At 39.4% G+C, this 16,070-nt stretch overlaps 1 protein-coding gene across 1 annotated transcript in view; it reads right to left on the bottom strand.

The window, feature by feature from the left end:
• The window catches only part of LOC106898998 (transmembrane protein 132C-like), a 150,278-nt gene that overhangs the window by 44,632 nt on the left and 89,576 nt on the right, over positions 1–16,070 (bottom strand). Inside the window, exon 3 of the mRNA XM_014960623.1 lies at positions 9,177–9,360. Within this exon, the coding sequence (XP_014816109.1) occupies positions 9,177–9,360 (184 nt within the window). The remainder of the gene's footprint in view (positions 1–9,176; positions 9,361–16,070) is intronic.

Genomic DNA, 16,070 nt, shown 5'->3' with positions numbered 1-16,070 from the left:
CAAAATGAGAACTCAAGATCACAAAGAGGTTATAGCAAGCCTTTTGGATTTCATTCAATTGTGCACTGTTTCAGAAAACAAAAGGAAGAGAATTCACCTTTAAATCAGACAAGATGATTTCCCCACATGCTCTTTCCCCAGCTACATCCTGGTAAAATCTGGTTTATGCAAATAAAAATAAAAGTGTTATGCCAAGGTAAAAAATTTCCACATTAAGGAAAAAAAAAAAGAGATAAAGTAGTTCTCTCTGGAATGGCATATTGAGAGTAAAATTCAATAATGAACCTGAAGGTTTGAACTGACAGAAGTAGTTTGGAGGTAGAAGGTACAGATAAATGGGCTATGCTGCAGAAGCACACTATACGCAGGCACATTATGTGGTGCAGTAACACACTGGTGTGTTTTTCAGTACTGAATTTACAGCCTAATGTTTCCCTCTACCATTTTCTCAAACTCCCCAGTGAACTTGAATTATATTTTTTTATACTTATTTAGTTTAATCAAAATACTCATTTCAGAACCTCCAGAACTTGCACAGCTCTGGTCCTATAGGGCCTCAGAGAGCAGAGTCCGGCACAGTCACTAATCCTGATAGTGACAGTCAGCATTCAATATTCAACTACTGTAATTAATGAAACTGCGCTGTTGCTATTTTTCACTAATAGAGGATTTCCAAAAGCAAATTGCAGCAATAAATTACATCATTACAGCCTATATTATTGTTCTGTGAGGTAACAAATCTTGCAGAAAGACAATCAGCTTTGCTAGAAAAAAAAAATACGAAGGACAAATCAGATGACTAGGACCTGATTAAAATTAATGTCAGTGTTACTTTTTTTCCCATTTGCTTGCTGAAATCCCCTCTCTCACCAGCGTGCTGGCTTGCTGATGCTCATGCTACGGTAGTGGTGCTTTAAATATTAGGCATGATTTGTTTCTGGGGGGAAAACCAATGTTGATAGTTTCACTGTCCATGAGGATTGACACTGCCAGGCCCTGCAGTTCACCACACCACAGCAATGGGGCCACTGCCAGAGTGTAGAAGTTTTGGCTTGTTAATTCATTTAGCATATGTGCTTCTGTCTGGAGGCTCGGACCTTGGAGGAGGACCTTTGCATACAGCACCTCTAGCTTAGCAAAGCAGGTTTTGTTAGTAGCCCAAGCTTTGGTGAGGTCTTGGTAGCCTTTTGATACTGGGATTATGAACAGATCAAATCCCATCGCTTGCGGCTCCTTATGGCAGCTGCTGCCCAGGCACAGAGAAAGAGCCAGAAGCACGGTGCTCGTCTCTCTTCCCAGGACTGTACTGAACCCTGTCCTTTTAGCATTATCTCCCTCAAGCAGAACTGCTGAGTTTGAAGCACAGATTCCTAATGAATTCCACGACAAACATCCTCAGTGAGGACAGTCTGGCTGGATAATGAACTGTAAACTGAAAGCAGAGTAAGGCAAACACGCATCTAATAGCAAACTGAAGGTGAAAAGTTGCTGAGTTTTTTAATACTTGGGATAGTTCATTATAACACTAAGGCTTATAAAAGTCCTGGTGATTTTTTTCTCCTTGTTCACTCATTATCTTCCATTATAGTAAAGCATCTCCTTGTTGTCTAGATAGTCTCACTGTCCAAGCTGGAGCACCTCAGGACCTCATTAATTAGATTCCAGCCTAAACAATTCACAATTCTGCTAGGTATTTCACCTGATTGTGAAGAACGAGGTATTCCCCAGAAATATTAAAACTCTTTTTACAGATCAAAATAATCATTAGAAGTTGCCAATTAAGAGAAACTTTTCCTATTTTTCCTAATGGGTCACAGCTAACCCACTTCATGATCAAGCTGGCTGAGCAAAGGTACCTGGTCTCTCTGGCAGTCCCTGTTCAGCCTGGCATCTCTTTTAAGTGACAACATGAGAAGGTGGAGACCATTTACTATCCAGGGTAAAATGCAAATGTCTGTTGTCTGGAATAAGTTTGGACAGTGCCTGGACTTGTATTTATCAGTTAAGTCAAGACAACCGATTGTCAGCTATAGCTAAGGAGAGTGCACTAGTTTATGTGAAAACTACTGCATGAATTTCCATAGGAGAGGGCATAATCTAGCAATTGAGACTGCTGAGTTCAATTCCCCTTCCAGCTCTGCCAGCACCTCATGAACAACCTCATGCAATGTTCTTCTGTCTCCCCGGCCATTTCTTTCAACTCCTTCACAGCAGAAGTGCAGAGCTGCAGGAGATTCAGGCACAGCATTTGCCTCCCATCACTGGCCATGGGTGAACTCTGGTCAAAGTCTGAATTGCTTAACAACACACTGCAGTCTTACAAATTAGTAATTTCTCCGCCTTTAAATTCCAGTTCTGTTTCAGCTGCAAACTTTTGCAGAATATCAGCCTCTGAAATTGGTCTCCTGCTCTTGCTGAGAAGCACGTCTCTGCCCTCCTGCATCTGATCTGGCAGTGAAGGCAGCAGGGGAGGGCACACAGGGTGAATACAGTCCTTAGCAGCTACAGCATCAAAACACACAGCCCTGGAATGTCCTTCTAAATCACTTATCATCTGGGTCCAGAGCTCCTTTTCTGCTGGCTCATTATTATGGCTCCACATGGTCTCTGCTCACATGTGTGTGGCAGCTGTGAAGTTGCCTTTGTGGTTATGTTAAACAATCAGAATTTTAATCAGCTATCATTTCAAATATAAACTGTTATTTAAGATGTCTTCTGATGGAGCAGTGACACAAACCTGGGCAGTCCCAAAATCCTGCCCAATGAATCACAAGAACAAAAGAATTTCCAGACTTCACCTTATAGAATGCAGTGCCATGAACCAATAACAAAATTATCTGCAGCAGAACGTGGACTCGACTCAGGCTAACTTGCAATGTTGAGAATCAGTACAGAAGCACGTGGGCATCTCCATGAAGCCCTGCACTGTGCCATGCTGTCAGAAGAAAGCCCAGAACAGTACTCTTCTACCATGGCCAAGCAATTGGCATCAAGCATGGACTGGCTGGGGAATCTTGAAACCCTGTGCCTGCTGTGTTGGGCAAGAGTGTGATCCTACTTCCCAGTGTCAGCTGTGCTGTCCCTCCTTTCCCATTCATGGAGCTCACTTTCATCCAACCTTGAATACCACCTTGACTTTCACCAGCTTGGCTTGTGGACTGAGAATTTTCTAAAGGATTCTGACTTGTCTGTGCAGCATTTAGTGCTGTGAGACACTCCTCTTTGAGGGGAGCATTTCGGTATTACCACATCAAGCACCTGATAATTGAGTCGCTGGCTGTCTCACTGCACATACTCGGTGTTCTGCAGTTTTTTATCAAGGCTGAGAAGCATACATATTAAGCCTTATATTGATATCTCTCTAATAGAGCAAAGAAACTCAAAAGTTCTCTATATGGCAGACATCTGTTACAGAATACTTGAAAAATCTGGAAGCTAGCTGACCTCATCTCTCCTCAGCATTTTAAAACTCTCAAAGTAATCCATTCAATAGCATTGTCAGATATAAGGGAAGCTGGAAGAGGAAATTATACATACTGTTGTGTGGCATAGAAAATGACATACAACTCGACCCAATGGAAAAATTAATTCCAGCCAGCTGAGATAGCCTTATTGATCCATTCTCATTTCCTGCAAAAGGTAGGACTGAATGTGATTGTAGCAAAGAAAAGGAAAACAGAAGCTAGAGGCAAAAGTGCGGGGCTTGAAATGATGACTTGGACTTAAAAAGGCACTGCTAAATTGAGCCATTTTGAATTCTTTATGTTGTCTGTATCTTCTGACCAATTTAAGATCAATGAACAACAGTTCATCCTTTTTTGCTTTTGTTTCCTGATGGGCAGACAACAAAAAAGCCAATTCTTAACAGATAAGATTAATCGATATGCATTGCTAGTCACAGCTCAACGCACTATGTGACACGGTCAATTTACAAGCAGGTATTCGGGCTCCTGGGTTCATCTGGTATAAATATAGAGCAATGACACAAACTTTAGTGAAATTATATCCACCATAAATCTAAAGGAAGGAATGCTCTTCTCATTTAGACAATTGTAACCTGCCATGATGGTAATTGTAGGCATATAAGTGATCTCGATTAGTGCTTCTCCCTTAACATCCGAAGATTTTAACTGTGATCTTTCACGCAGAGCACTCAGTCTTGTAATTGCACTCTAAAAACTCTTGACTTCATGGTATTATTTAGGGCTTCACAGCTGATTTAGATTGTCCCAGTTAGTACTACTAATAGTAATAGGATAGTTTTACATCAAATAAATTACCTTCAACTCACACTGTTTATTTGATGTGATTCATAATTAAATTATCTGAGACGGTACCTGTCAGCTGAAAAGTTTGATACATAGATTATCTGTTCATTTGTTTGTGATAAGCAAATCAGGGAATGGATGTTTTTATATAGCCTCAGATTTTATCTTCTGGAAAGCTCCTCTGTGCCTGGTGCCCCAGGCTTCATTCAAGACTGAAAGATTAACAGGAGCGAGAATTCTGCACTTCTGTGACCTTGAAACAGATAGAGCTTTATGGTGTGAAGTCACAGACTGCAGGGATGAAAACTCTACTTATTTAGATCCATATTTTAAAATGGTATTACAGGGACTTCATTACAATGAAATACCTTAAAAAATCTTTACCTTAGGGAATGGCATACATAAATGTGTATATAAAACAAACATTGCTTTGGGTGTTAAATTTTCCATCATCTGTGTTTTAATGGAAAGCAAGTTAACAAGCATACATAAAAATGTCAAAAAGTGTTTCTGGCTGAGTCACAGCTCTGCATCTTAGATATCCGTTCACTTCTGCAACAGAACTGTCAATACATTGAGTTCTGAATATAAAGAAAGGTGCATGCAAACCAAGCACTCCCTAATGAAACAACATCAGTAGAGAGGCAAGATGCGTAGAGACAGACCATATCTTTTATTAGACCCACTGATACAGCTGGGGAGAAACGATGAACTTCTGAGCATGTGAGGTGTGAAACAGCAAGAAATGCCCGAGAGCCGTTCCAACTTTGATTAACTCACAAGCAGTTATCAATGGATTATAGAGCCTGATGAATTAAAGATGAAAGACCCACTGAAAACTTACTATTAGTGTTATTTTAAAGAGGAAATATACATGGATGAGCAAGTTACATGGCTGCCCATGGCGACAAACATCTTTTGGGGGTAAATTCAGACTAGAACTCTCAGATTAGACTCCAGACATCATGTCTATGCTTCAGCACTTTAAATCTCTGAATTTCATGCAAGTCACAGTTAGACATGAACTAATTCAGAGACAGTTTATGCTGCTACTGAAGGACTACTACTTGAGTTTCGTATATAGGAACACAGATGGTCTTGCATAAATATTAAACCATTGATTTGCCAATCTACCTCCCAGGAAGGAGTTCTCCTTTAGCACTGATTTGCCTTACTGGCACCAAACAATGAACTTCTACACAGGTCTTCTACCTTGCTCTAGCCCAAAGCAAAATTTAATGGTATTAAAAATACGTATTATCCATTTAAAGTATCAAAAGAAATCTCACTAAATTTCATAAAACATGGTCCCATGTTGAACACAAACATACGGATTCCTTCCGTGGGATTTGTGTGTGCACGTGTGCATGCTACAAATGTGAATGATTTTGATTTTGTTTCCTAACCTTGTCAAGTGGTAAAAGCAATATAGTTGGCTGCATTTGCTGATGACAGGATAGAAATTTGAGGAAAATGCACACCTTATTTGTCAAGTTCTGAGGTTACTTGTAATTAATTGAGGACGTTTTCAAAAGCAGTTTAGTAGATAATTAATTAAGCTTCTACGAAAGCACTTCCCTAATTGATCCTGCAACAATTAACATAAAATCAGAAATGCTGGAACAGGGGTCAACATAGACAGTAGATGTTCTCTACTAGAAGATTAAATCTTTGGGGTAGATTGTTCCTGTCAGCAGGCAGTGGGATATATTTCCTGAAAGCAACAGAATCAGTTAGAAATACAGTTTCCTAACTTTTCTGTCTCATTTTTCTCTCTAAATACCTTGAAGGGTGAAACGTCCCCCAAAATTACTCAGATTGATTAACTTCTGATCTCAGGAAAAAAATATACTTACCTCAAATTTATATCTCATTTTTTTTCTGGGAAAAAGTTAGTATGCATATTTTCAGCCCAGTAGTTTTGATATTTCTTGCTCCTTTTATTTCACTGTAGTGTTCACTGCAGCAGCATCACTGTGATGTTGTTTCTTATTTCTATACACTATTTAGCCCCGTAGTTAGGCACAAAGAACATGGACTGAACTAAGCCCCTCCCTTTCGACTGTATGATGAATTTCCATTGATTTTTCAGCAATTGTATCCTACCACTTGCTCCACTGAGCCAAGTCCTATAAGGCTCTTTTAAAATTCCAGGTTCAGTTCTTACTGACAATGCCAATTCTTTAATCTCTTTCATTCCAAAATACTGTAGCAACACAATTGCACGAACCTTTTGAAGGCCCACTTGTTTTTCATCTCACTACTTTTTCTGTAACATAATCAGGCATAGGCCAATAAAGGATACATTATCTTTCTTGCTTTATAAGTGAGACATGAGACATGCTTTACTCCATGAGTCTGAGACAACCTTTATGTTATATTTAAACCACGCAAAAGTTTGCTGAATTTGTCCCCAAAGGACTGATTAGGCCTGTCAGACCAACGGCAGAGACTCAATCAGATCCCACATCCTAATCCAGTAGAGCATCTTTGGGCAGCTCCTTCTTTCCCTTTTTCTGGCCACCTTTAAAAATTCGGAATGACAGATTTTACTTCCGATGTTAGCAGTTTTGCTGGAGGAACACTCCATGCTTAAATCAAGAAAATCTACTTTACTCTCTAGAGGATTATGAAACACACTTGCTGATAAACATTGAGATCTAATTTCTGTGTGCAGTAGCAGTAACGCGCTGTTGCTTTACAGTGTGTAGTTGAGATTAAAAGCACGGTGTGACTTCTCAGCAGATACAGTATCACCCTCCGTCTTTTCAGTGTGACTCTTGTTTCTGAACAGGAGAACTGCCAGGTAATCAGCTCAGCCAGAGATTAATGCCTAAATGAAGAAAGCACCCTGGCTGGATATGCAGTGTCAGCTAACAGAAAACTCTGAAAATTCCCTTTATCTACTAATATCCTGCTAGCAAAGCCAATTTTGCATTGGTATCCCATCCAACCGGATTCTGTTAACACAGTATATTTTGGCTCCAGCCAAGTGTTATCACAAGGTACAGAAATGAGATAACCAAACACAAGAAAGCTTTGCAAGGAGAAAGGTTTAATGATTTCATTGTTTGAACCCTTTGCACAACCCAGAGTGCCTAAAGGTACATCTGTTGGGAATAACAGATCTTACCTTATGTGATTCATACAACACTAAATTAATTCATTTAGACCTCCGGTTCTTAAAGTAACCCATCAACAAGGTCAATGAACTTGTCATTTACAAGTCTGCAAGTAAATCTTGAACTGTCTATGCATGTGCAAAGACATTAGACCCTGATATGTGATATTAAAAAAAGTATCTTGATTCCCTCATATATGGAATACAGAGAAGAAGCTGATTAAATTTTTCAAGAAAAGAACAAGATGTTAAGTCTGCCCATAAACAAATGTCTGTCATTTGGTTCTGGAAGGCATCTATAATAAAAATAAATAAAATCTGACCACAAAAGCATTCCTTACACACACTTCCAAGTATTTAGAAGACAGATGTTCAAATGCGTATTCTCTGTTCAACTCCACAGGTAATGAGGACAATTATTTCCCTCTCAGATCTGGAATGCAGCACGCACTTTCTGCTGACTTAACAGACTTTGGATCAGGAAATTGCTGGGCATGACCTCATTTGATATGAGCAGCAGTTTTGCTCTTCAAAGGGGAAGAATATATTGAAGACTAGGACTTCCAGGAAATAATACTCATCTAATTATCTGCTGCAAACCACTGAACATTGTTCAAAGAAATGACTGCTGGAATGTCACCACCAAGATTATGTACAGGAGAGGCAAAATTCACAAGTGGGATGAATGTGTCTAACTCCTTCCAAATCCTGAGCTCTAACATTGATTAATGGTAGCACATGCAGTTCCTCTATTAATTGCCACTTGGTCCTGTTCTAGGTAGCTGGCAACTTTGTGCTTTTCCCTTTCCTGAGGTTCAGCAGGATTCCCAAAACAAACGCTCAGTGCCTACTTCTCCTGTGAGCGTAGAAAAAGTCCTCAGCATGTGCCTAAATCCCACAGAAAATAAAAAGTGTACCTAAAACCAGTGCAGCTGAAATGCTGGAGACTGATGAAATTCCTTGTTTGCTTGACTTGGAGCAGGAATTTAATCCTAGGTTGTTCACTTGCAGGAGGGAGCCATAATGGCTAAGTCTCAGTTCTCCCACTGTCCCAGCCTTGCTTTGCAGAAGTAACTGCATCTTCACTGGGCCAGAGGAAGAGAAGGAGACCCTGCTTCCACAAATCTCATTTGTGAAACAGGCAACGGGTATGATTTCATGGGGAGGTAGGCAGCCCACAACTGGTGCTACAACACTAAGCAGAGCGAGTAGATTTTAACCCAAGGAATTTTTCTACATGAAAGTTTATACTTAATTTTCCTTAAATCTATCATTGAGGCTATTATTATTTTCTGCTTCTTCTTTGAAACCACATGTTCTTACACTGGGAAACAGCCAGTGAAATTAGTATCAGCCTCAGCCTACTAAGTTCCAAGTAACTTATGCTTTAGCAGAAGGTGCTCGAGGCCCTCTAAAGTTGCTCTACAGTTTGCAACTTCAAGCCATGTAACAGCAATTAGAAATGGGAAGGTACATCTACTTGGCTTTGTGTTACCAGCTGGTAGCCTGGAGGGAACCATGCGTGATGGAAATTCAGGATTTAAAGCCTGAGAGAGATTTTTAAAGTGGCAGCATATGTTTCCTCTGTGGTAAGTTTATAAGAACTGAAATTGTGATGTGTACAGACCATTAAAGGAGGGCATGATTTAAGCAAGTAGCCCTATACCGCTCTAACACGGGGAGGCAGGGGGGAGAGCACTCCTTTGCAAGTCTATCTGAGGCCTGGTATATGTGTTCTCAGACCACATACAGATCAGATGGAGCAATAGGCTGAAGTAGTTTCTTACCATCGCCAATGGAACAATTCCAACAAGATCCTTCTGGCAGATGAAGATTTCAGACAAGGTTATGTCCGTTGTCCCCTTCCGAGGGTATTCCACCTGCCAGGTGATGGGCTGGGTTCCAGAAAGGCTGCTGAAACTGGCTATTTCAAAGTTCATCTGCACGACCTCATTGAATAAACTGTTACTTCTGAAAAGAGGAAAACAGGGAAAGAGAAGAACTATTACTTTTGCTGAAGAAGGCAAATGAAGTGAATCATATTAGCTACTGGAAAATGCAGCTATTTATATGCAGATATAACACAAGGCTTTTTTCAATCTATAACTTTTTCAGAGCATACAAACTGGAATTATTCAAAATGGGTCAGTTGCTCTTACTATGAACACTGTGTGGAGGGATAAAATCCAGGATAAGGCAAAATATACTTATTCCATTACATGTTTTTTATGATTTTGCAAGTATGATTCAACCCTACTGCAAGATGGATTTGACCTCGATCAACCAAAGTTAAGTCCAGTGCAGCTCATGAAGACTGAAGAATTAGCGTAGCCAAAAAGAAAACCAAGATTCATTGTGTACATCCACCATCAAAATCACATAAATCCTTAGCAATGAAAATCAGCGTAACTGAAGTTCACATACGCTGCATGGAAGCCATTAAAAAAATTAACATGATTAAATGGCAAATTGACAAGATTAGTTTAAACTTAGAGGTACAGTCTGGAAATTAAAAACCCAGGTAGCTGAGACCAAATAGAAAGAACAAAGCTATGGCAGGTAAAATACACTACGAAGTCAGGAGGCATAAGTTAATTTGAATAACAAATATGAAAAGATGTGCTGAAATTCTTTCCCTTCCATTAAATTTCTTTAACTACATCAGAAATAAAGAGAATATATGAAAGGAATTTGCCAGATGATCTGCTAGTTTAATTATTTTTAAAAAGTATGAATTGTTTGCATCAGAAATTATATATTAACTTTTCTGGAACTTTACAAATGTGTTTCTACAGTGTAAAAAATCTTAATATTTCACAGAATATTACTTCAATCTAACCCTACACTGTAATAATTTTAAAATGAAGAGAAAGACAGGCATCTTCCCAGCTTCAGTAACCCAATCCCAGCTTCATCACACCTGTGGATGCATTCATCACATAACAGCTTCAATTTTTCCTCTTTTTTTATGTACAATACACGAAGGCCCATTTCTGAGAAAATCCATCAAGAACTGATCATGTACAAAGCACTTATGTTCTCAAGTGCTAGACTTTCTTTTTACCTCTGAACAGAAATCACCACTTTTTATTACTTAAGACATATTCTGTGCTTTACTTTGCATGATTACTTTGAAAGCAAATGCATTCCCCTGATAATTATTATTTTGATCATGGGTTTTCATTTGGATGGCTTACTCTGAAAAGTCTTAATACTGCCTAATGCTTTAAATTTATTTCCTTGCTGTTTTCTTGCTGTGTCAAAGTAGAGACATTGTAACACTTCTGCAATAGTGGTAGACTTCCTCCATGCATTTAAAGAGTGATTTTGTGTAGTAATGCGATAGATGGATGGCTTTAGCAATTCATAACTCAAGACCAGCCTATTCCCATTTGAAGAGTTCCTACTAAATAAATCTTACAGCTTGTAAATACAAGGCAACTCTGATAACTGTAGTTTACACGCTTCTGGGAGATCTCAAAATGAATACATACTGGATTGAACTTTGTAATTTATTTGAAAGCATGATTATATGCAAAGATACCTGAATCACCTGAGCTACAGCGTTCATTTAGCTGCTAAAGGCACCATTATGCCTTAGATTAATGACACCTGAAATGCCATTATTTTCACCATTTCTAGATCTGATGCTTAGTAACTGACAGAGAAAAAGTTTTTACATGTGATTGACTATCTCAGTGCTTCCACTTACGCTAAATAGAGAATAAATTTTTGCACACATCAAAGCTGTTCTAAGAGATAATATATGTCAGGAAAGTTTTCCTGATCAAGAAGTCTACACTTCTCTAAATAGCCTCTGAGCAGATGTGTAGCTTTACAACAAAGGCCTCACCACCCTACTGGTAGGATCAGAGAGCTCCAGGTGGGAAGCTGCAGGTGGGAAAGAGCTTGTTTCCAGCCAGCCTGCTGATTCCTGATGCACTGACTTAGGTGAGGGATGATCACCTCCTTACAGCTCACAGCTCTTGATTCACAACACCTCATTTTGTCCTTCAGACAATTTCTAAGAGTTGCCTGGTGTTCTGCTCATGAACTGTCCATAATGTTTACCTGCAGCGCACACTCAAGCCTGGCTTTGAGCTACCCTGGGGAAATACCCAGAACAAAATCTTTGGGTATCCTGTTTCTACGTAGCATTTCGTGGCTCACTTAACTGCAGCGTGGACAGACCACAGCCTGCTGTACCTGGCAATATCCAGTTATCCACACATCCTTGTAATGATGTCCTATGATTGAAAACAGGCAGTATGAGGTGACCACATCTTTTCTACATGATTCCTGAAGCATGAACCTTAGTCCAGACTGGCTACAGTTAGCATGCACACAAGTTAACGTGTGTACATCTTTTGGATAATATATTTCAAGTCCATGATGCTCAATGACTTTGATTACCACAACTGAAGAAAATGTCAACGTTTTTTCATCTATTATGCACACATACACACACATCTGGGGAGCTGCATGGCAAACTACACAACTGTAACCACACTTGACTGCTATGGCCTCACTTGCATTCTCAGCAGTATTATCTTCACTGGAGCCACAAGCAACAGCCTGTATCTCTAAGAAGCACTAAACTCCACCATAAACAAGTCTGATATAAAATGACCTCCTTCTTCCCAAATGTAGAATTATCAGAATCACTTTTCCACCACTGACATTTACATCTGCCACCGTGTGATCTTCTAGGACTAAAATGAGGGACTTACTGTCCGTGTGCTACTTACATACCATCTGTTGCAGTGGAGTTTGAGGGTCATATACTCCTAAATCTCTTCTCTGTTCCACTGTAGATGTAGCTGTCTCAATTGTGCATGAGGACTAAAGGAGAGGCTACGTGACACACACAAGGTCATATGGGAGACTGGGACAGGGTAAGGAACTGATCTGTGTTTTTCCAAATCTCTTGTTAACCACTGGACCATCATTCTGGTATTGATGGAAATGGGAACCGTGGCACTTGAATCTAGTCTTAAATGGTATCCAGTGTATGCATCTTAAATTTCAACATTATTCTGTACATGAGGCATGTTTTTGATAATTCATGAGCTATTCTGTGAAAGAAATCACTGCTATCACCTTTTACAACACTGCTTCAAAACCACCTGCTTAATTTGGATTTCCAGTTCTCACCAAGCATTTGATACCACTTGTTGAGCTATTTCAGCCAAGTATCTTCTTGACCCATGAGAAAAATATGCTGCTTCTTCCTCGGGTATCAATTGTAGTGGTGGAGAGATACAAAAAATGGTACCAAAATTCTTTTACAGAATTCTGTAAAGCATTGCTAAAATATTTCTTCTGTAAAATGTGTGATACAAAAATGTCTTAAAATTGCATGATATAAGATAAAGGTTTTAGTGGCGCTTTTTCAGGATGACCTGCATAATTATTTCAATGCCTGCATTTCTGAGTAATGCTCCCATCTCTCTCCACAGCGATAAAGCCTTTATACAGTGTCACATTATCATCAGTTTCCTCCTTCTCTCTTCATACAGAAGAAACAGAGAGATGATCAACAGCTGGGAAAGCATCCACTTGAAAAAAAATATGCCTTCAGAGATGTGTAACGGCTGAGAAAAAAACTTCTCATGAAGCACATTTAATGTTCAGAGCTTGTTCACTGACTGAAACAGCAATTCCTTAATATCTAACATTTAGAACTGCTCAGCAGCCGGAACAGCAAGTAATTATAAAACTTTTCTGAAGTACACAGCACGTAGTGATTACAAATGAAGCTTCATGAAGGCAGGGCTTCTAAGGAATTGCTCTGGGGTGGATATATGAGTCTAATTTGATGGGATTGAGACTTCCCCTGGGTCAGTTCACTCCTTGGATTTATTTTAATTTTTAAATATGCTAATCATTCAGGGCTAGATTGGACCACATGCTCGCACGGGGGAGTAAGAACTCCCTTTGATCTGCTAAACAGCCACTCCTGCTCTGGGTCTGAGCACACAGGCGTCAGTGAGGAGCACCAAACCCAGAGTTACTCCTTTGCTGGAGCAGATGGGCAATGATTAGGTGCTACTTACTGGTTACAGCAGCTGAGCTAGCAAGTTAGTGATGGAGCCAGTAATTTACTACCGGCACAGGCTAGCAGTAAATTGCTACCCCAGGAGAATGAGGAACTGTGCTGCAGAGCTGTGGGAATGTTCTGAGGAGCAGTTTTAGAAAAAGAAGGTGGAACAGAAATATTCTGTAAATGGAAAGCTAATAAAAAATGCAAAAAAGGCAAAACAGAAGTGACATAAGGAGACACTGCCACGGAACTCAAACCAGAGCTTGCTAACTATATGGACAGAAAACACATTTTTTATATCAGCTAGTGTTAATTTAACCAGGAATTTTTATTTCAGAATATTTTTGAGTACAATATTAAGCATTCCTTTGCAACTACTTATTGCTCATTCAAACCCTCAGTGCCCTGAGAGATATTTACCCTTGGAAGGAAATTTTTCTTATATAGATACCTAGGACTGGCTGTATCAAAAGCTGTACTTGACTGTATCTTCAACATAGGGGATTTAAAACATGGTATCGTTTATACACAACCCTCACGTAAGCCCAATGGATAGATCCATAAGGTGGGTAATACCACAGATGCTAGAATGCAAAATAGAAGCTGTTTCTCTGCAGAGGTCTAGTAAGGGGTGGAATTATGTTAAATCTTTCAATGTTGAAATGGCTTGTACTGGCCACGTGTGGCCAGGGCTCAGCCGAGCCCAGGAATAGTGAATCACAGGCCCAGTGCTGCAAAACCTTTCACAGGGTGCAGCGGGAGAAGGCAGGCAGATAATTACTAAGAAAAGCAGAGCAGAGATCTCAGTTGATGTAAGATCCATAAACAAACGGAAATCTTTGTTGAATGCCTGTCTACATGTGTGGACCAGGAGTCTCTAATGAGAGATTTCAAAGTGTTGGGTTATTGCTCTGAGTAATAGAGCAGTTTCGACTCTTAAATGAGTGAATCTTAGGACTGCTATGGGCTAAATCAATAATTTCGATTTATTACAGTGGCTCTCAAAAGAGAAATTTTAAAAAGCCTAGATTAAAAACATTTTTAGTCATCCTTTATTCCAACAGATTTGTACTGAAAGTGCCTAGGGATCCAAGAATACTTCGACCTCCTGAAAATTTAGCAACTCCCTCTTTAATGCTATCTAGTTTGACAGTGACATCTTAATGCAAGATCAGCACTTACAAAATGACATAAAAAATTGAAAAGCGTACAAACCCCATTATCCCTCAGTTACATTGTACATCTTAATCTTCACTAAAATTAATGTATTGAAGTATGTTACTACCATGTACAGAGATAAACTCTCATCAAAAGCCAGTAGCCAAACTGGACTCCAGAACAATCTGTACTTCAGCCCACCTAAATGTATACAGCAATGCCTCTTTTCATCTAATGGGGTACAGGGCATATGTTCCTCGATTCCTGCTATTTTCAATTTTTTGCTCCTCCTGCACCTTTTCCTAGCCATATTTGTCCATCTTCAATGGACAGCATATGTCACAGCAATTTAAGAAAAATAAAAAGCTAAACACAGAGATTAGAACCTGATCTGGAAAGTGTGACTGATGATAACTTCAAAGATGATTAAATTATGTGGGCAGCTCTTACACATCAATTTGCTTACATAGTCAGCACTCAATGCTAACAAAGGGTGGGTCACCAGCAATCCAGATTGCTTTGAGTCAGACACCTATGAGCTAAATGTAATATCCATGACTGGGACCTTGAGCCACCCATTTCCCTTCTGAAAGACTTGATCAAATGGAGTACAAATGCTTAATGTAAGTTTCTTTCAGCAGGTTCTTAATAAGAGTTGTTACAAAGGTAATGCCTTTGAAAAACTGTGGAAAAGATGTGGTAATTAAAGAAGAATGCCAACTACTGGAGACAAAATGCAGTCTGAATTTCTTATTTTGCAGTATTAGCCTAGTTTTCATCTTTAAACCATAAAACCAGCAGAGGAGAAAGCAAAGGATGATCTATTTTGGCAATTAACAGTGAGAGAGGGCATAATTTCATGGAAAACTACCACATTAAAAGTATTATGAAGGTCTTCAAAGGAAAATATCCAAGATATAACTTAGAAAACTCTCAAGCAACATAACATAATATACATGTATATCTTCAAAAGGATGTTATAATGCTGTACTTGATTTCTTCATACAGTCCAGATGGGAGTTAGATTAGTTAATAAGGTTTCTTAGCTTTCTTGTCATAAAATGTGATATAAAACATAGCTTTTTGATTAAGGTATTGGACTGAGACAGAAAATCTCATTTCACTTCCTAGCTCTTCCACAGCATCCTTTAATGACCTCAGGCAAGACATGAAGATACAGATCCTTACAGCTAAAATAAAATCAATAGGAATTAGGCATCATGGAGCTTTAAAAAAAACCTCTGGTGTCTGTCTGCTACTTTAGGCACCTGAATACGGTACCTTGATCACGTTGGTCCTGAGCCACAGGATCTCAGCTGAGTTCAACAACATGCACACAGAAAAGAGTCAGAAGATCACTCATGGTTCAACTGCTACATTATGCTGAGAGGTCCCCCTTGCAAGGGAAATTCTTAGCTGATAAAATATGCACTGTCTGGGCGGCATAAGGTAGAGAGCGCCTGAGGTGTGACCTTCCTGT

This window comes from Calidris pugnax, unplaced genomic scaffold, assembly GCF_001431845.1.
Source record: "Calidris pugnax isolate Ruff unplaced genomic scaffold, ASM143184v1 scaffold32, whole genome shotgun sequence".
In the NCBI taxonomy this organism is placed as follows: Eukaryota; Metazoa; Chordata; class Aves; order Charadriiformes; family Scolopacidae; genus Calidris; species Calidris pugnax.
This window is presented reverse-complemented; position numbering and strand designations above follow the sequence as displayed.